This window comes from Oreochromis aureus, linkage group 4 (genome assembly GCF_013358895.1).
Source record: "Oreochromis aureus strain Israel breed Guangdong linkage group 4, ZZ_aureus, whole genome shotgun sequence".
Lineage (NCBI taxonomy): Eukaryota > Metazoa > Chordata > Actinopteri > Cichliformes > Cichlidae > Oreochromis > Oreochromis aureus.
This window is the reverse complement of record NC_052945.1, coordinates 21833512-21860768: the sequence shown is the minus strand read 5'-3', so window position 1 is coordinate 21860768 and position 27257 is coordinate 21833512. Positions and strand designations below refer to the sequence as shown.

Here is a 27257-nt window from a genome sequence, read left to right as displayed (position 1 = left end):
CACGCACTTGCAAGTGCTGCAGTAGAAATAAAGAATGACAGGGACTGGGTCCATACATATAATGCACACAAACACAAACCTTGTACTACTTCTTTTAAATAGTTTGGAGTTTGAGATCTTTCCTAAAAACAGATGGTTAGAGCATAGGACCTGTGATATGAAAAAGTCTCTTGATGCATTGTAAGTTTTAACATTTGAAAATTTCTGTATTATAAAGTAAAAAGAGACTATAATAAAGTCACTGAAAAAATTATACTTCTCTATTTTTTCACCTTAACGTGGTCTTTGCGTGTCTTAGTGATCATAAAAGCTAGACCAGCAGAAGCTTAGCCTTCAGGTGGGACACCCAAGTTGGTCAGGTCTTAGGGTAGAGGCCTGACAAAGTGCAAACCAATTACATGACAAAAACAGTTATCCAGAGTAGGGCTGCCATAATTAGTCGACTAGTCACGATTATGTCGACTGTCAAAATCGTCAACGACTAATTTAATAGTTGGCGCGTTGTTAGAAGCTTTGTAAGATCCTGAAAGACGCAGGAATAAGTAGCAAGTAAATCAGTAAAGCGAGTAAATCGGTTTGACTGAGATTAGAGTTATCGTTTTCACACAGCTGAAAAAACGTCAAACAGAAAACTCATTAAACAGAAGTGTGAGATGGTAAAGAATTTACTCCAGTGTCCTGTTATATTTTAGATAGCAGGAAGCAGACGACTGAGTTTATTAAACTCCACCGAGACAATCTGCAAATTTCATTAAAAGTTTAATAAACTACCATCTTGTCTTTCTTTTAGTTAGCACATACTTCAAGCTGTAAGCTAAGGATAGTTATACAAAAGCAGATGCATGCTGGTGCAATAAGCTGTTCGTTTTATGTCCAATGGATGCGTGATCTGATTAGTCGAATAATCGCAAAAATAATCGGTGACTAGCCAACTATCAAAATAATCGTTTGTGGCACCCCGAATCCAGAGCACCCCACCCAGCCCACACCTTTCTCGCCTGCATTGCCACCTTGTGCCCCCTTTACATTTCTGTCTGCCCCCTCATATATGCCTGTCTAGAACCGGCACAGAGTACAAGGCCGGTTTACCATCTCCAGAGACAACAGCAGATAGCAGGTGTATTTGCAGATGAACAGTCTGAGGACTGAGGATTCTGCTGTTTATTATTGTGCTCTAGAGGCACATTGACACAAAAAAAGAAAAATGCTGTACACCTAGCACTTCAAACTCAGTCAAAATTTGCTTTTCTCCAATTCCAAGATAAAATCAACCTGTTTCATTGGGATTGGGTTTAATGATTATTTGCATTTGTATTTGGGAACATCATCAACTGTTTTGTTTCAAATGTGTTTTTAAGGGGAAAAAGAAAAAAAAAACCTACTATATTTATCTTTATGGTAGCAATAGCTCGCCTTTGCTTATGTCCATATTTCTCTTATAATCTGTCAGTATATGTCTGCATTCAACCTGGGCTAATTACAGACTGAAACAAAGAATTATATTTGTGTGATGGAAAGCTTCCCTTTGCAGCTGTTGCTGCTGGTTGCAGCATCCTGTGAGTCTCAACAAGGCAGAAACAGTGCTGCTGTGATGAGAATTACACTGAACATATTTTTCCACAGGTACAAAGTGTAAACAGCTGACACAGCCAGCCTCTGACTAATTTTAAAGACCTCAGGCTGTTAATATGTCCAATGATAAATATGGTGATCTGTACTGCAGGTCAAATACCTAATCAATTTGAATGTAATACCTGAATATGTTCTATGCTTTACTGTGCTGAATAGTTACAATAATGCAAACAATCAGAGCTGAATTTAAAGAAAAGCATCAGCACTTGTAAACTGAAACCACAATACACGCAAAGAGAAACTTGTAGCACATCTACTTACTACATATTGCACATTTCATCAAAAGTTTTGTCACGTTTGAGATTTTGTCTCACACTAATCACAACTGAACACACACTGTATCAATCAAAATAAGGCAACACTGTGCAAATTAGTCCAAATTTAACAACAAACTTAAATGCAGTTCTCCCTCCCTGTCAGGAGGAGTCATGCAAAACCTGGATGTTTCCCCTTCTACTTATCTGACCACCAAAGAACAGTGGACACAGATCAACATGATGGAGTATTTGAAGGACTACTAATTTTATCTATCTGCTGGACAGGTGAAAATATTCTAATATAACACATGCTGGTCTTTTTTCACCAGCCTATTTAATTTTCCTTTTAACTTCTCCTGACAGGTGTTGATGGTCAGACTCTGACACAATCTGAACCGGTGGTTAAAAGACCTGGAGAATCCCACACACTGACATGTACAGCCTCTGGATTCACATTCAGAGACTACTATATGGGCTGGGTCAGACAGGCAACTGGAAAAGGACTGGTGTGGGTTGCTACTCTTGATAATGGCAGTGGTAGCAGTAAATACTACTCACAGGCAGTTCGAGGCGTTTACAATCTGAAGAGACAACAGCAGACAGCAGCTGTCTCTGCAGGTGAACAGTCTGAGGACTGAGGATTCTGCTGTTTATTATTGTGCTCGAGAGCCACAGTGACTGAAGGTGGTTTAGAAGCTGTACAAAAACCTAAAGTATCTTCACAACTGTCATAAAGCAGGGATATTCAACTAAAAGTTAGTCAAAGATGGCCAGTTAGAGAAAATTTCTTGACACAAAGGTCCAGATGATCAAAATGTCTAATTATGTAGCATGTGATATATATATGTAACGCTCGAGTGTCAAATCAAATGAAATCAGTACAATTCAAAAAGGTGAAAGGTGAACAGTGGGCTTGTTCAAATGAAGTGTTTCACTTCATGGAAGTTAAATAAAGGGAGGAAAAGATTGTGGACTTGTTTCACATCCTGACTAAACAGTCTCAACTAACTTTACAGATAAAAATCTCGACACGTCTTAACAGTTGTGAACAGTTTTAGAGGTAAACTTTCTTTCCTTCTTTTAATCAACTCCCCACTTTTTTTGCTCACAGAGAGAATTGAGATCCGTTTATCCTGCCAGGATTTTAAACCTGGGCACAAATGGAGTCGGGAGATCCTCATTCTCGTATGGAGGTGATCATTGATGACCTGGGAACAATATTTAATTTTGATTATGTTCACTGTGGAGAAAACTGCCTCACTTGTGTGTGTGGAGCCAAACATGGTCAAGATGCTAAGGGCTATTTTCCTCATACCTGAGAAAGTTGTGTTAGGGTCCATTTGGAGCCAGAAAGCCAGGAAGGGTCAGGTCTTACAATCCACTCTTTGAGATGAACACCTGCTTGGAGATCAACCAGCTGCATCTGGAGAAGTCCAACATTTACCCATTGCTCCATTTTCACTGTCCACTTCATATCACTGTTTGTTCCTTATTTTCTCCTCCGTTCTCTTTGTCACTTCTCTTTTTTCAACTTTTTCTGGTTTAGTCATCTGTATTTCTTTCTTTCTTTATTCTACATGTATCGCTATCTTTCTTCTTCTTTCTACTATCTTTTCATGTATAACTTACTAACTCTTAGCTTTTGGCACAGTGTTTACTGCCTTGAATGGACAGAGCTGATTGGCTGACTGGCATCACGTGGGATGGCTTAACATGTGCATTTCTTCAGCCACTGAACCACTATTGTAAAGACCTGAAAATCTGCAGCAGTTAAAATAGAACCACCCATCAGGTTTAAAATCATAACCTTCTGTTTTGCCTGTACGTCTGGGTCCGTATGAGACAGCTTCTGGGTCCGAACCCGGATAGCAGACCACCTGTTAGTGACCTCTGTCATAAAGTATGGCAGTCTTTTCTTTGTGTCAGGTTTTAGTTAATGGACTGAGGCGCAGACCGGGAATCCTAGCAGAGTTGACAGTTTATTAGTACAAACGACACCAGGTGATACTATTTACAACGTGCTGGAGGGAGGGGAGGGGGGTCCAGGGCTCCGGGGCATGTGAGGGAAGGACGGGAATCAGGCACACTCAATGGCTCACTCTTCTCTCTCACAACGGGCAACACAAAATCCACTCACTCGTCCACACGATAACATGCAGGCAGGAAAGGTCCGCGGAAGATCTGTACACAGAAACCAGAGTTAACGGCGAACAGATTCTGAGTCTAACTCACAAACGGTAGCGGGACTGACGCTGATAGCTCAACAATCCAGCGACGAGTGGCACAGCGCTGCCGTCTTAAATAAGCCTTGCGATCACCCCGATAGGCAGCAGGTGCGTGGGCCAGGGCGGGGAGCCCATAATGAGCACCGCCCCGGCAGGTGAGAGAGAGAGAGAGAGAGAGAGAGAGAGAGAGAGAAAACAAAACACATGTTGCCTAAAACAGGATCAGCTGGTGAGGCACAGGGACCATGACACTTTGTCTATATGCATTTGGTTTCTCTATAAGGACTTGTCAAGGTGTTAGCTTTGAACAGGCTACAACACCAAGATCCTGTATGAAGAATAAATGTTATACAAAAAAAGAAGAAAATTCTGTCTCTCTTTTTCCATCATAGCCATTTCTGTCTGATTACATACTTTGTCTGTCTTATACCCATCAGTAGTGATGGTAAATTTGATTCTTTTTACTGAATCGAGTTTTAATGAGTCACTCACCAAAGTGAATCGGGTTTTTTGAGTCATTTGATTCACTGAGTCAGTTGACCAGAGAGTGCAAAAAATGTACATTTTCACTCAAACTTAATTTCTTTTCTCTTTTCATGTATATCCTACTGCTAAGATGAGTGATTCTAAAAGAAAACAACTATTTTATAGAGCAAAAAAGAGCAAAAAAATTTCTAAAGGGAACATTTATTTTGTTTATTTTTATTTTATTAGTATTTTCCTTAAAGAATGTCTGAATTGATTTGACAAAACCACTTTTTTACAATTCTTTAGATCTCTTTAGATCTCTTATAATCTGTCAGCATCCATCTATATGCAAAGCAAACTTCCTGACAGTCTACTATAAAGACTTGAAATCATGCCGCCAGTTAAAACAGAAGAAGAGAAGTTCCCATCAGATTATCTTGAGTACCAAAATGTTCTCTGTGGCTCTGCTGCTCCTGCTGGCTGCTGGATCCTGTGAGTCTCACTGAAAAAAAAACACTGACAGAATGATCACAGCATACTGACTGTTACTGTTAAATAAAACATGTTTTCTCCACAGGTGTGAAGTGTGAACAGCTGACACAGCCAGAGTTTGTGACTGTGCAGCCAGGTCAGCGCCTGACCATCACCTGTCAGGTCTCTTATTCTCTAAGCAGCTGGAGGACATCTTGGATCAGACAGCCTGCAGGGAAAGGACTGGAGTGGATTGGAGGTGCACATTATGGATACCCCACATTTTACAAAGATTCACTAAAGAACAAGTTCACCATCAACTTAGACACTTCAAGCAAGACAGTGACTCTAAATGGACAGAATATGCAGCCTGAAGACACTGCTGTGTATTACTGTGCCAGAGGGTCACAGTAATACGAAACATCAGTAGAGCTGAACAAAAACCTCTCACAGCTTCAACATGTGTAACATCCTCCACCACTAGAGGAGCCCCCAGACTACAGAACACTGTTATCTGCTGCATGTCACTGTTTAGCGCTGGAGATTGCCTTGATAATATATATTTTTTAAAGTTATGGTTATGAATAAAGTGTTACATTTTATATTTACAATTCAACCTTAGTAACTTGCTCAATTTGAGATGTTTTCCAAGTGACAATAATATATTTTGATACTCATTTATATGAGAAGTTTTTCCAGCTAAACCTTTGTGTAAAACCACCTGTAATGCATGTTAGAATTGGTTGTGTTTCATTATTTGCAACAACAACAACAAAAAAAAAAATACAAATCTTGGCACTTAGCAACAAACAAAAGCTTGGCACTAATGAAGGTCCCAGTAGGACAGGGCTGACTTTTCCACAAATCCACACTGATACACAGATTCTCTCATAAAAATACCAAATAGCTCACCTCTCTTTAGCAGAAATTATATTTGTCACTTCCCATATATTTGTCCTCCCAATGATATCCTGATATTAATCTTCAGGCTTTGCAGTTTGCATGTTTTCTCTGTTTCAGTCATCAGAAAAGATGCAAAAGTTAATGACCCTGTGCTTCTGGCTGCCTGGAAATTAGGTTAGGCCCTCTGGCTTTTTAAAAGAAATCCTAAGGGCACTTCACATACAATGTGACGACAGCACTGCTGTGCCCAGAAACCCATTATGTCCAGTGGCTTGCTCCGCACCATTCTACTTGTCCTAGTAAAAACAAGGAATGACAGGGACTGGCTGAAGATCATAGCAGAAAAAATAAAATAAAATTATGTACTACATGCCGAACAGGGCAGCCAGTGCAACAGACATTTCAGGTCATTTACTCAAACTAGCAGTCTGGGCAGCACGCTCTACTTCTTATATAAAGCTATTATAACATATCATTCTATTCATCTGTTAGTTGCTAAAAATATTTCCTAAGTTCTTTATATACTGCTGAGTTTGCTTGTAGGAGGAGTCTATGTAAAACTGATATCTTCAGCAGATTTATATATCTTGGTACTCAATCTACCAGAGACACTGCAGACTAGACAAAGACATCTGACCTTAACAATGATCAGAAAAGTTTAAATTGCTCTTTTACTCATTAATTTATTTTTTTCTTGACGTTTTTACATTTTTTGTACAAATTAATTGTTATGAAGTAAAGTCTTTGGAATAATAAGCCATTAACATTTCTGTAGGTACTGAGGGTCAAACACTGACTGAGTCTGAATCAGTGATTAAAAGGCCTGGAGACTCCCAAAGACTGACCTGTACATACTCAGGGTTCAGTGGTGATCATAGTAATGCTTGGATCAGACAGGCTGCTGGAAAAGGACTGGAATGGATCGCTTTGATCAGCAGTGGCAGTAGCACCATCTACTACTCTCAGTCATTCAGAGGCCAGTTCACCAGACAACAGCAGAAAGCAGGTGTATCTGCAGATGAACAGCTTGATGACTGAGGATTCTGCTGTTTATTATTGTGCTCGAGAGTCACAGTGACACAAAATGAAGAAACGCTCTACAAAAAGTCAGCTCTACAAAGAGTCAGTGCTTAACATCCATGATGTTAAGCACTGACTCTTTGTAGAGCTAAATGCAGTGTGAACAGTTGACACAGCCTCTGTGACTCTGCAGCCAGGTCAGCATCTGACCATCACCTGTCAGGTCTCTTGTTTACTGAGCTACCACACAGCTTGGATTAAAAAAAAAAAAAAAAAAAAAAACCCTGCAGGGAAAGGACAGGATATTCTGCAGACTCCAGATTCATACTACAAAGATTCACTGAAGAATAATTTCAGTATTTAATTACAAACTTCAAACAAGAAACCGAACTTAAAATTGACCAAATGCGCAGACTGAATTACCAGAGAGCCAGAGACACACGGCTCATCAGCATAGCTTAACAAACCCCCTCAGTTGTAGCATCAAACTACCAGAGGAGGAGCCCTCAGAACATGAATGAATTCAAGATGATTTTTCTCTGGAAGTCAGTTTGTTGATAAATTCTCCAAGGTGAGTCTGTAAGCACATCTTACAATAATAATAATATTGATGATAAAATGTCAAAGAAATAAAATAATAACAATGACAAATTTAAATATAGTGACGTTAAATCATGGTTGTTGATTTGGAGTTTTGTTTGAAATCTTAGACTGAAGCTCAGAGACTCACTCTTTTTTTTCAAGGAATTTCTCTCTTTTGAAAGACGGATAACTTGTTTTGTTTTTATAAGATAGAAGTTATTTAATGAATTAATATAATATTCTTGCAAAGAAAACCTGTGCAGATATTCAATATGCAGACCACAGTTTCTCATGAAATACTTAAACATCTTTTTTTGTTCCACAAAATAATTATAATATCTATAATATATAATTGTAAAATAATCATATTAATTGTAAAACTGGAACACTGCAGTTAATATTCCCATGACTCTTCATTTATGTTTTTTTCCAATGTTCCTATTACTGATCTGATCATGCTTGTATTTTGTAAGTATTATCAATAAAAGTCATTATAACATTGATAATAGTATCTTCCCCTTCACCTGTTCTATTGATATAATCAGTGGCTGACTTGAAAACAGATTTATATATATTACATATGCTAACTACATGGCTAATTGTGACTGGTCTTAAAAAATTGTGGAGTGAATGCAAAACCACAATATTTTTGCATGCTGCTCCTCCTCTATAAATCTGACTTCAGAGAAGATGACAGGTAGCTACGGACACACAGTTTGACAGTATGGACTACAGGACAGGACTGCTGCTGTTAACTATCTGCTGGGCAGGTGAAAATACTCATAGACCCTGATATTACACAACATTTATTTCTCTCAAAAAACTATTTAACTTGTGTGATTTGATGCACTTGACAGGTGTTGATGGTCAGACACTGACAGAATCTGGACCAGTCATTAAAAGGCCTGGAGAATCCCACAGACTGACCTGTACAGGCTCTGGATTCACATTCAGCAGCTACCCTATGAACTGGGTCAGACAGGCTCCTGGAAAAGGACTGGAGTGGATCGCATTTATACACACAGGCAGTACTTCTAGGTATTACTCCCAGTCAGTCCAGGGTTGATTTACTATTTCCAGAGATGACTCCAGCAGTAAAGTCTATCTACAGATGAACAATCTGAAGACTGAGGACACAGTAGTTTATTACTGTGCCCGACAGACACAGTGAGAAACAATAACAGGAGAGTCATACAAAACTACTTCCTCTATTTACCAACAACATGTGGAATACTGAATTTTATCAAAAAGGTGGCATTTTCTTTAGAAATGTTGATGAAATTTTCCTAAATGTACTCTAATGCTAAGTGGTAATACATGTGTCGCATACATTGCTATTCAGTATTAAATAGTGAAAAAAACAACTTTTCAGAATTAAAAAGTATTTATGAGCAGCTATGGCAAAAGTCTAACTGTGTATCTTCATGAATGTGCAAAGAGTTTTGAAATTTGTCGATTAAAAATAAAATAAAATACTGTCCACTACTGTGTTGCAGTGTTTATATATTAAATATATATTTTCAAAACTTTATTTAAAGTCAAACTGCTATAAAATTTAGGAAAGCACAAAAAAGTGAATTTCCCTGTGTGTAAACAAAAAAACAGAAGAAAAAGACACTGGAAGATTAATTAAACAAGTGACTAAAGCTTTTTTTGTTATACTGTTTTTGAACACTGGGAAAACGTGTTATAAACCAAATGTCGAGGTTTTGCTTTTCATCAGTTTTTTTTTAGAATTAATGTTTCATCGGGAGTGTTTTTGTTCTTCTAATCCATTGCAGGTTTATAGAAACCTGCACTGTATTAATACACTGCTGCGACAATGAAACACTCTTGATATATAAAACATTTTCTAAAGTTACATTTCACAGAAAAATAAACTGAAACTAAACGAAAAAAACATTGCATTAGATGAAATGTATTTCATATGAGGAAACTGCAGATTTATTTACATTTTAAGTTATTTTATATAAAACAAGCTGTTAAAATAGAGTCACTTATTAGAAAACATCTAATTCGATTACTTACACATTCAGCAATACCACATTAAACTATGATTCATTTGAAGTTGTGTGTGTGGCTTTCCCAGCTTACAAATGGGAAATTATGGTCCCTCCTGGCAATGTGACAGTAACACATTTTGTTGCTGAGAAAAACCAAGTTATAGCCAAGCCCTGTGGGGCGCACTTACGCCTGTGGTGTCATGTCAAATACTGTACATTTGTGTGTTCAATAGAAATAAAGAACAATAAAGGAAATTGGTCCAAACAATTATGAAGTACATAAAGAGCCCAGTGGCCAGCACTACAATGTAGTGTGTGAATAATTGTCTTGAAAAATGGTCAGTTTTAATATTTGAAAATTCTAATTTGCTATAAAATTATGAACAATGTATGAAAAAATAATCAATAATTTGCAAGAGCAATATTTTTTGCTGAGGAGGAGGAGTCAATGCAAAACTCATATATTATCTAACTTTATAAGTGTTCAAGCCTAAGTCAGGGATCCAACCTCTTATAGACACAGCAGACTGGGCAAAGACAGCTGACTTTAACAATGACCAAACCTGTTCATTTAGTTATTTTCCTGATCTTGTTTTGTTTCTTGGCTGGTAAGGACATGCATTTTGCTGAGCAAATTAAATGATATGAAGAAATGTGATAATTAATGAGTGGTTAACATTTCTGTAGGTAATGAGGGTCAAACGCTGACTCAGTCTGAATCAGTGGTTAAAAGGCCTGGAGACTCCCACAGACTGACCTGTACATACTCAGGGTTCAGTTATGATATTTATGCTGCTTGGATCAGACAGGCTGCTGGAAAAGGACTGGAATGGATTTCTTGGATCGAGAGTGGCAGTGGCAGTAGCAAGTACTACTCTCAGTCAGTCCAAGGCCGGTTTACCATCTCCAGAGACAACAGCAGAAAGCAGGTGTATCTGCAGATGAACAGCTTGACGACTGAGGATTCTGCTGTTTATTATTGTGCCAAAGAGCCACAGTGACACAAGAGGAAGAAACACTGTACAAAAACTCAGCACATCAAACTAAATCTAAATTTACATTCAGCTTTTCTTCCCCAAAGGGGAACCAGCATTGATTTTTGTGGAGCCTTTGTCCATATGTATGCCTAATCACTTTTTTCTGCACATGCTGATCTGGTGCCAGGGCAAACAGATCAGACCTCAGGCTTAGTTATCTCTGTCCCATCTGCCTGTACGCACAGTCCTGATCAGCTCTACTGATATTTGAAGAAGGAGGTGAGTCAAAAACATTTTGTCTAAAAGTGTCTAATTGCAGGCTAATTGCCGTTGGTAAAGGTATTTTTTTTCTATACATTATTTACCCCATTTTATAAACAGAATGTGAATTTAAATTTACCTCCAGACAAAAAATCAATGTTTAAACACACACACACACACACACACACACACACACACACACACACACACACACACACACACACACACACACACACACACACACACACACACACATATGTATGTTTGCCTGGCAGCACCCCTGCTCCTCAGTGCCTGAACAATTACAGGAAGTCACCAGAGGAGGAGCCCTCAGACCACAGATGATTACAGTACCAGGCCACTAACACAAACAGTCTGTGTTTTATGCCACTCTGTAGAACTAGTTTTAATTTTAGTGATAATAAAATAGTACTAACTGAATTATAATTTAAGGTACAGTATAAAATTGAACTTTAATAGCTCAAAGCTCAATTGTTGACAAAATAAAAAACTACTTTAATATGTAATTAAGTCCTAGTAACATGTGAGATGTATATTTGAAGCATTTGAACTAAGCTTCTACTTAACAATCATCCTGTAACTGAGTTTAGAATTGGTTTTATTTCTATTTTTGGAAAGAAATCAATGCAGTGTTCATTAAATAAATGTTTTATCTCTATTACCTCCATAGTTTACTGTTTAGTAAAAGATAATGCATTTTGATTTAATATTAGATTTCACAGTTAAGGATACTTTGTCACATTCTTACTCTCTCCCAATGATATTCAGTTACAATCAGGCTCTGCAGTTTGGCTGTTCTCTCTTTTTGGGGTTTTTATCTGCCTTCAGAAAAGACACTGACTTAACGGTGTCTAAGGCACTGTCTCAGAACAGATCCTTCATCAAAAGATGCATAAATATAGATCTATGCAAGGTGGTAAGCTAGTGAATTGAGGAGAAAAAGATAATACATGATTTGTGTGCATTTTTAATGTTAGCCTGGATAATTCAAATTCTGTTCTGTTTTGAGGAGGAGCAGATGCAAACTATGTTCTTTAACATGTTTAAGTAGATGTACAATATGACTACATGATTAGCCACCCATATACACAGAGCAGAGACAAATGGCTTTAACAATGAATCATCCTAATTTTATGGCTGTTTTTCTCACCCTTTCAATTTGCTGGGCTGGTAAGGACAGCACAGTCCTTTTACATTATTGTTACAGAACAATACAGAAGTTAATTGTTTCTGTTTGTCTGTAGGCATCAAGGGTCAAACACTGACTCAGTCTGAACCAGTGGTAAAAAATCCTGGAGACTCCCACAGACTGACCTGTACATACTCAGGGTTCAGTGGCCATTCTGCTACTGTTTGGATCAGACAAGCTGCTGGAAAAGGACTGGAATGGATCGTTTATATCAGCAGTGGCAGTATCACTATATCCTACTACTCTCAGTCAGTCCAAGGCTGGTTTACCATTTCCAGAGACAACAGCAGAAAGCAGCTGTATCTGCAGATGAGCAGCTTGAAGGTTGAGGACCAAAACTCAGAACATAAAACCAAGTCTGTTGTTACACAAAGTCACACAAACACCAGACATTACACACTCTTACTTTAAGAGCATACAGACCACTCATCGTTGGTCCATGCTGCAACAGTCAGCCCTTTTGCTGAAAGTTACTCCAACTGACCTTAGAGGAGCTACTGAGGTTTACATAGTATCTATGCATTATCTTCTCATGAGCAATTGTTCAGTCAAAACGTTTTTCTTTTTTAATCATATCTCCTGCCAAGTGTTTTTTTTTAATCTTCCCCTCTCATTTCAACTATTCATATTGTCCTGACAGTCTACTTCTCAAGCACTAGTCAGGAGTTTACTATTGTCCACTAAGAATTTCCTTCAACAAAGCACAACAAATATTAGTAGTAACTCGATCAATTGGAGCAATTATAGTTCACAATAAAAACTACACTACCATACCGTTGTGCCCAGAAACCCATTATTTCCAATGAGAATGTGGGCCACACAAACAATGTGCATGCACATTTTCTAGGTTTTTTTTTTTTTGACTTTGTACAACAGTAGTATTGTTTGCAGTAAAGGAGTTAGTGCAAAGCTCATATGTATTCTAATACACACCAGACTGGACAAAGAAACCTGAATTTAAAAATGATCAGACCTGTTCATTTATTATTGTACTAATTATTGTACGTATTGTATTGTATCTACTGTGCAATATAAAGCGCCTTGAGACGACTGTTGTTGTGATTTGGCGCTATATAAATAAAATTGAATTGAATTGAATTGAATTTAGTTATTTTCCTGATTCTGTTTTATGTCTTTGCTGGTAATGATACATTTTGTTGCACAAATAAACATTTGAGGAAATGTGACTACAAAGCCGAACAAATATCAGTATTAACTAGGGATTAAACCAGGAGGAATTATATTTTCATTATAGTTTATGTCCAATTGCTTCTGTGTGTTCAGTAGAAATGAAGCATGAAACTTTTTTTTTTTTTTTTTGCCAGGTAGGAGGAGTCGACACAAAACTGATATATTTAGTCACTCTATATGTGTTCAAAAGTAAGAGGCAGGGACCAAACCTCATATACACAGACTGGACAAAGATAAATGATTTTAACAATAATCTTTGCTGGTAAGCATACATTTTGCTTTAAAAATTAAATGATATGAAGAAATGTGATAACTAATGAGTTGTTGACATTTGTGTAGGTACTGAGGGTCAAACGCTGACTCAGTCTGAACCAGTGGTGAAAAGGCCTGGAGACTCCCACAGACTGACCTGTACATACTCAGGGTTCAGTTATGATATTGCTGCAGCTTGGATCAGACAGGCTGCTGGAAAAGGACTGGAGTGGATTGCTTGGATCTACGATACTGGTAGCAGCACCTACCACTCTCAGTCAATCAGAGGCCGGTTCACCATCTCCAGAGACAACAGCAGAAAGCAGGTGTATCTGCAGATGAACAGACTGACAACTGAGGATTCTGCTGTTTATTATTGTGCTCCATACTCACAGTGACACAAGAGGAAGAAAAGCTGTACAAAACTTAACGCATCAAACTAAATCTAAATTTCAATCATCAGCAGAAGAAAGTGATATGTTAGGGTTAGTGTTTATCAGCCTCAGTGTGTGTTCTCTGTGAGTCTCACTGAGGCAGACACACTCACATTATGGACACTACACATTAACTGTTACTGTCATTTATTTGACAAGAACATCTTTTCCTCAAAAAGTGGTAAACTGTGAACAACGACCACAGCCAGCCTCTATGACGTGCAGCCAGGTCTTCTGTCCATCACCTGCAGTGTCAGACACCTGAAGTGTGTCTTCTTCTGTGTCTTCTTCTACCACCTGTCTCTAATTCCTAAACAATTTAGGAACAATGTTTATTAAACACCTTGAATTAAAGCTGAAAGTCTGCATGCCAATCACATCTTGCTTGACTGATTTAACATCACTGGTGTATATGTAGCTTGACGACTGAGGATTCTGCCGTTTGGTTCTACGCTCAAGACTTCCAGTGACACATAAAGGACAAATGTTATACAGAAACCCAGTGCATGAAACTAAGTCAATATCTGCTTTCTGCATTTCAATTTTCAGAAATTAAGTACATTTCATCATCGCTGATTATTAATCTGTTTCTGAATTAAGGCAAAATAAAACAGAGAAAACAATATGTTGTTTATCAGACTGTCCACCATTAAACCAGAGGACTCTTCTGTGTACAGTATTACTGTGTCTGATACACACATTGGTACGAGGAAATGTTGAAGCTATACAAAAACTCAATCAGTTCCTTTGTTGTGTAAGAACCACCAAGTGGTAGTACAGCTCTAAATATGAATGTACAAATGCAGACTAAGAGGGAGCAGCTGCTGTTGTGGTTTGTGGTCTTCTGTTCCTTATTGTCAATATAATGTTATTTTCTTTTAATATGAGTACACATGCACACAACAACAGCTCATCATGTAGTTTATGAATTCCTGTTTCCATCACTGTGAGCTTTAAAGGTAAGGTGTCATAATGCTCCTGTTACTGACGTTCAACAGCAGGTTTTAAATGATAAATGATTGTTTATGGGCTCAATGCTTAATACTATTGTCTTGCAGGAGTTCAGGGTTCAGGAGTCTCTGATTCTCTGCTCTACCTGTGTTGATCTTCTTTGTTTGTTCTGTTTTTAATGCTGCCTATAACAGTCCTGGATACTCAAAAGAGTCAAAAGAGATTCTAAATCTCAAGAGTTTCTTTTCCTGGTTAATATCAGAAAAAAATTATTTCTGAGGAGAATAAGCAGACAAGACACCACCACCCAGTGTGACTGTCAGAGCTACCCTAAGGTAAAAAATAATGGTACTTACAATAATATATATATTTTTAATGTTATTACTTACTGATCTTATCCATGCTTTTTTTAAATTATTTTTTATTAAAAGATCTATTTAAAAAAAGGAAATCACATTATTATGTTTTATTAAGATGTTAAATTAGAGATATTTATTTCCTGAAATGAAAAAAATACTTTTATTGGTTGACTGTTATGCTTGATTAATTTCTGACACAGAAGTCATGTGTACCGCTATTTCAAAAACAGGTTTTGACAGATTTATAATTTTTTATGACAAGTGCTGTAATAAATCTTTTAAGCACTGTAGTATTTGTTTCTTTATAATGATAGCCTGAAGACTTGCTGAATGATGCATTTCTGTCCCCTGGAGTGTGGTTCTCTTTGAGGAGGAACACATGCAAATTATATCCTCCATCTTTGAATATGTGTCACAGGATAAAAAACAAGGACCAAATGATTGAATCACACCAATGTGGACTGGGCAGAGACAAATGGCTCCTACAATGAACCATCCAGCGTTGATGGCTGTTTTTCTTGTCCTGTCAGTTACTGGGTTGGTAAGGACAGAAGTATTTCTTTTACAAACATTATGACTCGATGACAAATTATATGCTTGAAGTACAAAGGCTAATTATATTTTTATCTGCAGGTACTGAGAGTCAAACACTGACTGAGTCTGAATCAGTGATTAAAATGCCTGGACAATCCCACAGACTGACCTGTACATACTCAGGGTTCAGTGGTGATATTTATGCTGCTTGGATCAGACAGGCTGCTGGAAAAGGACTGGAATGGATTGCTTATATCAGCAGTGGCAGTAGCAGCATCTACTACTCTCAGTCATTCAGAGGCGGTTCACCATCTCCAGAGACAACAGCAGAAAGCAGGTGTATCTGCAGATGAACAGCTTGACGACTGAGGATTCTGCTGTTTATTATTGTGCCAAAGAGCCACAGTGACACAAGAGGAAGAAACTCTGTACAAAAACTCAGCACATCAAACCAAGTCCTATTTTTTTTCTATCATCCATAATCATGCATCATCACATTTAGAAACAATGAAAAAGCTTTCTAGAACTGTCAACAATAAGTATTCTTTCAGCATACTTCTATGTGCTAATATTGACTTCTGCTGTATAATTATGCAAAAGATTTTTTTCTTCTTTTCAAAAAAATGCCCTAAAGAATATTGGGTTTGTATTTTGGGGTCAGTGTCCATCTGAATGCAAAGTAAACTTCCTCACAGACTGATATACTGCAGTTGGTTGCAGCAGGAGAAGAGAAACTTCCAGCAGATGAATTTCAGTGGCAACATGTTCTTTGTAGCTGCTGCCGCTGCATGTCCTGAGCCTCTGTGATGATGCAGCCAATAAAGCTTCTGACCATCACCGGTCAGATCTCTTATTCTGTGACCACTTAGTAGGCCCCTAGTGAGCAGCTTGGGCAGTCTGCAGGAAAGGACTGGAGTGGATTGGAATGAAATACACTATGGCACTCAATTTAAACTTTAACTGTCAAACACACTTGTTATTAAATTAGAAACTTTAAACAACAGAGTGACACAGAAGTGACAGAATATGGAGTCTGAAGTCACTGCTGTGTAACAACCATCATTAGACCTGAGCAAAAACCTCTTTACTGCCTGAATAGTTGTAACATGAACCCACAAGAGGAGGAGCTCTCAGACCACTGATGAATTTGAGAATAATGAAAATGAAAGTCCTTCACAGACTTAGTGTGCGAAAAGTCTGTGAAATGCAGATCTTAAATAAAAATATTTTATCATGAAACTAATATATATTCAACATTAAAGTTTAGTTTTAAATGGAGCTTTGATTATAAAAAATATGGTTAACGTGGCATTATCTGAGTTAGTAGATGTTTATTTATTATAGCTTACTTTTCATATTCATATTGTTTTGCTTTCAGATATTTTTCCCCTTAAATTTACAGAAATTGCACTCAAGTCATCAGAACTCAAAGATACAATAACACAGCTTCAATAGGAAATGTTTTTGGTGATGCTATAATGTTCTGCTCTTTTATATTACAAATTTTGGTGGTATGTGTTCATGTAAATGTGAATATTTTCATCTGCCTTGCATGTAAAGGAATTTTAAGAAATAATAATTAACAAAACCATTGAAATCTAAATTTATGTTTTAAATAACAATTTTCTTTTTTTACTGTTAGTACTACAGTAAAACCATAAGGTGATCCATAACAAAAAAAGACTGCATTTTGGAATTAATATTAGATTCAACAGTTAATGACATAAAAATCAATAAAAAAATATATGGTATAATTTCTCTGTTACGTCCACCTAGTGGTATGATTACGCCAATCTTCAGGCTATGCAGTTTGTATCTTCTCCCTCTCCTTTTTGTAAAGATTTTTGTTTCCTGTTTAAATAAATGTATGAATGTTTGTCATCTCATGAAGGGACGGGAAAAATATCTCACATTGTTTGTGCATCTCTAAGGTTAGTCTGAATTATTTAACATACAATGTGTTATGTAGAAATTGCAATGACAGAGTTTGTGTTTTGTCTGTGAGGGGAGGAGCTGATGCAAATAACGACCTATATGAAACTATGATGGTTTAATATGTGATAAAGAATATAAGGCAGGAAATAATGATTAACCTCCACTGTAGATAAGAGCACACATGAGAATTCAAAGCCACCTGAGGAATTGTATTCCCAGTAAAACTAATTATATTATCGATCAGAAAAGCCTCAGTGTTGACAAGGCAGAGTCATGGCAAATTAATCTAAATAATTTATGTAACAAATGAGATCAAAAATAAGACCTGACTTGCAACAAAAAGGAAAGTTAATCCACAGTTAATACCACCAAGGCAATGACAATGTGCCGCACACAAACAGTTTGATGCTGAGTAAAGGAAAGTCACAGCTATGCCATCTGAGACACACTTACGTCTGTGGTGTGCTGTCAAATACTGTACATGTGTGTGTTCAGTAGAAATAAAGAATAACAGTGAGCAGAAAAAAACAATGAGTGGATGTAAAAATGATGAAGTACAGGTAGAGCACAGTGGCCAGCACTAGTAGCAGTATATGATACAATGTTATGAAAGTAGTGTGTGAATGACTGTCTTAATACATTGTCAGTTTTAATATGTAAATATTCAAAAAAAAAATAATTACAAACAGAATATAATAAAATCATAGAAAACTGGCAAATTTTACATATTAATTTTTATTTTATTCGTTTTTTTTTTTGTTAAACAGCAGTATTTTTACTGAGGAGGAGGAGTCAATGCAAAACTCCTATATTCAATAACTTTATAAGTGTTCAAGATTACGAGTTAGGGACCCAACCTCATATACACACTGTAGACTGGACAAAAACAACTGACTCTTACAATGACCGGACCTGTTCATTTAGTTGTTTTCCTGATTCAGTTTTTTTTTCTTGGCTGGTAAGGACTTTTTTAAACAACTGATATAACTGATATAAAAAAAAAAAAACTGATTAAACAGATGAATGGTTAACATTTCTGTAGGTACCGAGAGTCAAACGCTGACTGAGTCTGAATCCGTGGTGAAAAGGCCTGGAGACTCCCACAGACTGACCTGTACATACTCAGGGTTCAGCAGTGATATTGATGCTGCTTGGATCAGACAGGCTGCTGGAAAAGGACTGGAGTGGATTGCTTATATCTATCCAGGCAGCAATTATATCTACTACTCTCAGTCATTCAAAGGCCGGTTTACCATCTCCAGAGACAACAGCAGAAAGCAGGTGTATCTGCAGATGAACAGCTTGACGACTGAGGATTCAGCTGTTTATTATTGTGCCAGAAACCCACAGTGACACAAGAGGAAGAAATGTTGTACAAAAACTCAGCACAGTCATAATTTGCTTTCTGCCATTTTAAAAATGCCATAAATATTTTGGGTTCATGTTTTTTTATTATTTATTTATTCATTTTACACACTCATATAAAAATCGGATAGGACTGGTTGGCGCTAAACAGCAGTGTGATCTGGTGCCTTCCCTTGCTAAGCCCCTCCCACACACTTCAGAGGAGATGTTAGGTGGTATTTCTGTAATACAGCAGCCACTGAATTAGTTTTGTTCAAATTTGAATTAAATTGTTTTATTTTAATTTATTTTTCATTTGTTCCCTTTTCTCTTAATCCTGTGAAGTCTCTCACTGTTACAGTCATCAAACCTGTAGTTTACTCACTGCTCAGGTGCCATATTTGCAACTTAATGCAAGTAATTATGGACAACAAACCTTTCCTTCACTTTTTCACCACCTGCTGCTTTCAGGTTTAACTTTTGTTCAAAAACACTAAGGGGGCAACAGAAAATCTCACTTCAAACAAATCCCACCTGAGTGGGATTTGTTTGAAGTGAGAGCATCTAATGCAAGGCACTGCTTTCACTTCATATTTGTTTGAAGGATGTGGTTTTGAGAGACTTTTGTAACTGGAATCTACAAATAACCACAAACATTTTAAATATCACATTTTTATTTTTTTATTCACAGGGGATATAAAATGATAAAAAACTGTACATTGACATACATAACTATAAAAATCATGATTAATAACTGAACTTTAACAGCTGCTTTGCAGAATTAAAATGGGTATTAACTCAATCAAACCTGCAACAGTTATATTGTTTTATTTTTAAAAAAGCTTTAAAAAATAAAAATAAAAAAACAGTGCCAACTTATGATCTACTAATTTCTTAGGAAACATGTCATTTTGTTATTTACAGCACATGAAATCTCAGTAATACACTTTCAAATATTATTAAACTTCTACTTAAAAGTCATGTAATGAACTTTAGAAATGGTTTTGTTTGCTTACTTTCAAAGAATCAATGCAATGTTCCTGAAATGAGCACACTATCAGCAACACACTATATGTGCAAGCAGCCTACTGTTTAGTCAAAGGCATAAATATTACATATGAAAAAATTTATCTTGCTTTTGATTGATTTATATTTTATTTATATTACTTTTTACAGCAAATATCAGCATCACTGGAAAATAAACTTGCAGCAATTATATTTTTGCAATAAAACATTGAAAATGATTAACATATCAGAAAGAATCATATTTAATTCATTACTTAAATGTCCAGCATTAACATATTTAACATTTAGCATTTAAAGTTGCATATTTGGCTTTCTGAAAATAGGTTATGCCCCTCTGGCTTTACCAGCATGTAAACAACCAACCGCACTGCTGTGCCTGCAAACTTATTACTTCCAATTACTTCTGTGTGTCCTGTAATGATCAATGGCAGTAAGCAGGTGTATATAGATGAAATTGAGCAGGTGCAAAAAATGTACAAAAAATGTACAGAAAGAAGTGGCCAGCACTACTTCAGTATAAGACATAATGGTATGAAAATAGAGTGTGTCAGTTTTAATATTTGAAAATTCTAATTTGCTTTAAAATTACAGACAACATATAATAAAATCATAGAAAACTGTCAAACTGTACATGTTCATTTTCTATTTTATCACTTTGTTAAACAGCAGTATTTTTTGCTAGGGAGGAAGAGTCAATGCAAACGTCATTTATTCTGTAACTTTATAAGTGTTCAAAAGTAAGAATCAGGGACCCAACCTCATATAGACACTGCAAACTGGCAAAGACAACTGACTTTAACAATGATCAGTTCAGTTATTTTACAGATTCTGTTTTGTTTCTTGGCTGGTAAGGACATACATTTTTGTTAACAAATTAAATGATATGAAGAAATGTGGTAACTAATGAGCTATTAACATGTCTGTAGGTACTGAAGGTCAAACACTGACTGAGTCTGAATCAGTGGTTAAAAGGCCTGGAGACTCCCACAGACTGACCTGTACATACTCAGGGTTCAGTTATGATATTGCTGTAGCTTGGATCAGACAGGCTGCTGGGAAAGAACTGGAATGGATTGCTTGGATTGATAGTGGCAGTGGCAGTAGCAAGTACTACTCTCAGTGAATCAGAGGCGGTTTACCGTCTCCAGAGACAACAGCAGAAAGCAGGTGTATCTGCAGATGAACAGCTTGACAACTGAGGATTCTGCCGCTTATTATTGTGCTCGAGAGTCACAGTGACACAAGAGGAGAATCTTTGTACAAAAGTTAACGCCAGCCTCTATGACGTGCAGCCAGGTCTTCTGTCCATCACCTGCAGTGTCAGACACCTGAAGTGTGTCTTCTTCTGTGTCTTCTTCTACCACCTGTCTCTAATTCCTAAACAATTTAGGAACAATTTTTATTAAACACCTTGAATTAAAGCTGAAAGTCTGCATGCCAATCACATCTTGCTTGACTGATTTAACATCACTGGTGTATATGTAGCTTGACGACTGAGGATTCTGCCGCTTTGGTTCACGCTCAAGACTTCCAGTGACACATAAAGGACAAATGTTGTACAGAAACCCAGTGCATGAAACTAAGTCAATATCTGCTTTCTGCATTTCAATTTTCAGAAATTAAGTACATTTCATCATCGCTGATTATTAATCTGTTTCTGAATTAAGGCAAAATAAAACAGAGAAAACAATATGTTGTTTATCAGACTGTCCACCATTAAACCAGAGGACTCTTCTGTGTACAGTATTACTGTGTCTGATACACACATTGGTACGAGGAAATGTTGAAGCTATACATAAACTCAATCGATTCCTTTGTTGTGTAAATACTACCAAGTGGTAGTATGGCTCTAAATATGAATGTACAAATGCAGACTAAGAGGAGCAGCTGCTGTTGTGGTTTGTGGTCTTCTGTTCCTTATTGTCAATATAATGTTATTTTCTTTTAATATGAGTACACATGCACACAACAACAGCTCATCATGTAGTTTATGAATTCCTGTTTCCATCACTGTGAGCTTTAAAGGTAAGGTGTCATAATGCTCCTGTTACTGACGTTCAACAGCAGGTTTTAAATGATAAATGATTGTTTATGGGCTCAATGCTTAATACTATTGTCTTGCAGGAGTTCAGGGTTCAGGAGTCTCTGATTCTCTGCTCTACCTGTGTTGATCTTCTTTGTTTGTTCTGTTTTTAATGCTGCCTATAACAGTTCTGGATACTCAAAAGAGTCAAAAGAGATTCTAAATCTCAAGAGTTTCTTTTCCTGGTTAATATCAGAAAAAAATTATTTCTGAGGAGAATAAGCAGACAAGACACCACCACCCAGTGTGACTGTCAGAGCTACCCTAAAGTAAAAATAATGGTACTTACAATAATATATATATTTTTAATGTTATTAATTACTGATCTTATCCATGCTTTTTTAAATTATTTTTTATTTAAAGATCAGTAGATATTTATTTCCTGAATTGAAAAAATACTTTTATTGGTTGACTGTTATGCTTGATTAATTTCTGACAGAGAAGTCAGAGAAGTGTACCGCTATTTCTCAAAAACAGGTTTTTGAAAGATTTATAAAATGTTTGTTATGGCAAGTGCTGTAATAAATCTTTTAAGCACTGTAGTATTGATTTCTTTATAATGATAGCCTGAATACTTGCTGAATGCTAAATTTCTGTGACCTGGAGTGTGGTTCTCTTTGAGGAGGAACACATGCAAAATGATATCCTCCATCTTTGAATATGTGTCACAGGATAAAAAACAAGGACCAAATGATTGAATCACACCAATGTGGACTGGGTAGAGACAAATGGCTCTACAATGAACCATCCAGCATTGACGGCTGTTATTCTTGTCCTGTCAGTTTACTGGGTTGGTAAGGACAGAAGTATTTCTTTACAAACATTATGACTCAATGAAAAATTATATGTTTGAAATACAAAGGCTAATTATGTTTTTATCTGCAGGTACTGAGGGTCAAACATTGACTGAGTCTGAATCAGTGGTTAAACAGCCTGGACAATCCCACAGACTGACCTGTACATACTCAGGGTTCAGCAGTGATATTCATACTGCTTGGATCAGACAGGCTGCTGGAAAAGGACTGGAATGGATCGCTTGGATCCAGTATGATGGTGGTAGCACCCGCTACTCTCAGTCATTCAGAGGCCGGTTTACCATCACCAGAGACAACAGCAGAAAGCAGGTGTATCTGCAGATGAACAGCTTGACGACTGAGGATTCAGCTGTTTATTATTGTGCTCGAGAACCACACAGTGACACAAGAGGAAGAATCTTTGTACAAAAACTCAGCACATCACAACAGGGAAATTTACTTTCTGCTGTTCACATTTATAATGAAAACTGCAAGTCAACATCATTAACACAAGAAGAAACAACAAAAGCACAAGAATCTCCAAAATATTTAACAATATCTGTTGGGATTAGTCATCAATTTGATAATCTATTTCAAAAATTTACTATAAATTGCACTCACCATCTTGTTTAGTTTTCAGACCACATGCATTAATCTTTAATAGTATCTTTTTAAAGATAGACTTATTTATCATTACTTATTGCAGCATGCAGGGAAAGGACTGGTACGGATCTGAATATAATCCGGTGATTCATTCAGCAATGATTTAGTAAAGAATAAGTTTCGCATCAACTTAGACTCTTCCAGCAAAGCACTGACTGCAAGTGGACAGATTGTGCAGGCAGAAGACACTGCTGTGTATTACTGTGGAAGAGAACCATGGCAACAAAACATCCATAGAGTTGAACAAGAACCCCTCAGTGCCTAAACAGTTATAACATGAAGCCACCAGAGGAGGAGCCCTCAGACCACTGATGAATTTAAGATATTACATAATTCCAAAAAGTGATTTTACAATGTGAGTTAAAATGCTAGAAGAAAAGTTGAAAATATGTGAGTCAGGAAATATTCCTTTATTGTAGTTCACTTTGACATCTACAAACTAAAACTCTGCACAGATACTTTGGGGCTACAGTGTTTGCCTCAGATTGTTATTAAATAAGCAAACATCAGAATTTGTCTGAGGGTGTTTTTATTGTTGTTTTTGTTGTTGTTTTTTGGCAGCTGTCAAAAGGCCCAGTTTAATAAAAAAAACTATTTTAATTGACTTGGCACTGTATAAAAAACAAGTTAAATAATATAGTAAATATTATAATTTCTTTTTTTATTCAGTCAGAAGCTAACTTCCACCTAGGCTAATATAAACATAATATATTTATATTATAATATTTTATTAATATAAATAAAATATATACATTTACGGAAGAAGGGAAACTTCCAGAAGATTTTATTTCCACCTAATTTTTTTTTTTTTTTCGATAATGATTAGTTTTAGTTTAGATTCATTGGTTTTAGTTTTTTGTTTTTTCTCATTACTGTATGGAGGACATTTGTCAGAGGCAGAGGAAAATCAGTGTAGGAGTTTTTACTACTTGGCTAAAATTATTGACATTTTAATAATTTTATTGCACTTTTAATTTTACGCCCTATCTTGGTTGTGATGATCCATTTATAAGCAGTATGTTTCTCACTGTTATGTTGTCATGTTATATTACAGTTCAAACAAGTGTGTATCACATGCCTGTAGTGTGAAGTGGAAGTCTAGTTTTCTAATTATGTAATATTGAGAAAATATAGATGTTTGTTTAAGGAACTGTTTTTGTTTCTTGCGTTTGTGCTTTTAATTTTTTAGATATTTCTTGTTGAATTTTACAGATTTACAAAATGCATGTATCATTGACAGTCACTGAGAGCAGGTTAACCAGTGAATATTTATAAGACTAATTTGATTAAATGACAAAAAAACCATAATATACAAACATTTTAAAAAGCAGTTTAGCAGATATAATTGAATATACAATTATCAAAATGAAATTATTATGCCAGTTTTACATGAGGTGACCAAAACATTTATATAAAACAGTTTAAATGTAAACATAAACACTGTGTGTTACATTAAGATGAGATAAATGTAAAGATTTCAGGAAATAAAAATATAAAAATATTTTTAACATCAAAATGTACTGTTTTAACACAGAATATATAATATAAATTTATTGCATGTAACAAATGTACAGATTTTTCATGTTCTTGATGACTTAACAGAGGATTTTATTGTTTGTTACAGAGATTACATTTAACTCATCAACATATACTCAAAGACTAAATAAAGCTGCTTCATTGGGAAATTGTTTTGGTAAAATTGTTTTTGAATGAAAAAAACATCAAACTTTATGTTTGTGTTTTAAATAATATTTTTATTTTAATTATTTCAGTTTTTTATTGTTAATTCTGATTGCCACAGTGTATCTCTTATAATCTGTCAGCTTCCATCTACATGCAAAGCAAACTTCCTGACAGTCGACTATATAAAACTTGAAATCATGCCGCCAGTTAAAACAGAAGAAGAGAAGTTCACATCAGATTATCTTGAGTACCAAAATGTTCTCTGTGGCTCTGCTGCTCCTGCTGGCTGCTGGATTCTGTGAGTCTGACTGAAAAAAACACTGACAGTATGATCACAGCATACTGACTGTTACTGTTACATAAAACATGTTTTTTTCACAGGTGTGAAGTGTGAACAGCTGACACAGCCAGAGTTTGTGACTGTGCAGCCAGGTCAGCGTCTGACCATCACCTGTCAGGTCTCTTATTCTCTGAGCTACTATCGGACATCTTGGATCAGACAGCCTGCAGGAAAGGACTGGAGTGGATTGGAAGTGTACGTGATGGATACCACACATATTACAAAGATTCACTAAAGAACAAGTTCACCATCAACTTAGACACTTCAAGCAAGACAGTGACTCTAAATGGACAAAATATCCAGGCTGAAGACACTGCTGTGTATTACTGTGCCAGAGAGTCACAGTAGCAGAAACCATCAGCAGGCCTGAACAAAAACTCTTCAATGTCTGATTAGTTGTAACATGAAGCCACCAGAGGAGGAGCCCTTACACCATTTATGGTTTTAGGTGTGGTTAAATAAGAAAAGGCTTGTATACTTTCTATAACAATGAAAAAAAAGAAAAAAAAAATTAAAATAAAAAAAAATAAAGAAAATATGAAAATACAATAATTTTACTCAAAGACATAAAAAAAATTTCTGATATATGCTACACCCATAACTTAACTTGATAAGCCTAAGTTTAATCAAACTCACTTGTGCCCAACATAAAGACATAACATAAACAACTATAATGCAAGTCTTTAATGAAATGTCTTCAAATTAGAACTTAAGATTTAGTTCGGTTGTTATAACTTCAATGAAGTTTGAGTTTATAAAGCTTCATAGATGTCACTGAAAGAAAAAAGTGTGCATGCTTTAAAGCCTCTTATTCTATATTATTAGACTTTACGAAATTAACAAACTAAAAGTGTGCTGCTTAATATTCGCAGTGTAAGAGCACATATTCAAGTATTCACAAATAATAGCAAATGTTTACAGTAGAAGAATAAGATGAACACATACCCAGACATGCTGCAGTTCATGAATTCCTGCTAAAAAATGCAACATGATAAAAGTTATGAGTGCTATTGACAATTTTGCATGAGTTAAGGTGTGGTTCTCTAACAGGTGGAGGAACTGATACAAGGTTCACTTTTCCCTGATTAGATGTTTGTTTGTAGGTACTGTTAAATCCTACCTGAGTGTGAACCAGTGGTCAAAAGGCCTGAAGAATCCCAGAGACTGATGGGTATAAAGTGAGAGTTTGACAGTCATTACTGGAACCCTTGAATCAGACATGCTGCTGGAAAGGTAGTGCACTGCTACTCTGACTGAAATGAATGTTACTCTCAGCATTTACCATCTTCACAGACAGCAACTGATTCTGCTAAAGAATAATTAAAGATTGAAATGTCTGTGAAGCACAGTAACTGAAGTATAAATTTATGTGTCTGCTGCCAGTAAAATAATTTTGTAAAGGTAGGTGGGAGGAAAGAGGAGAAATACATATTGTAAATTCAGTCTCACTGTCTTGTTAATTGTTCATTTTAATCATTAGAAAATTCTGCACTGTAATCACATACAGTACATATGATTTACTGATAAATGTGATTTATACATTTTCCAACTTTTGCGTCTCACTTTGTGAAAAAGAGGTATGTTTTGTAGAGTAGGAGGAGCCAATGCAAAACTGATATGGCCAATGCCTTCAAATGTTCATCTGCAGAGTAAAAGTCA

At 36.3% G+C, this 27257-nt stretch overlaps 1 pseudogene and 1 gene segment (V, D, J or C); both read left to right on the top strand.

Moving 5' to 3' along the window:
• LOC120439873 overlaps positions 1–5539 on the top strand; it is a 61805-nt gene extending 56266 nt beyond the window's left edge. Inside the window, 2 exon segments of the V gene segment in view lie at positions 4899–5074; positions 5160–5539. Coding sequence covers positions 4899–5074; positions 5160–5467 — 484 coding nt within the window.
• A 19946-nt stretch (positions 5540–25485) lies between these two features.
• Positions 25486–25946, top strand: LOC120439858 (annotated as a pseudogene).
• The last annotated feature ends 1311 nt before the right edge of the window (positions 25947–27257 follow it).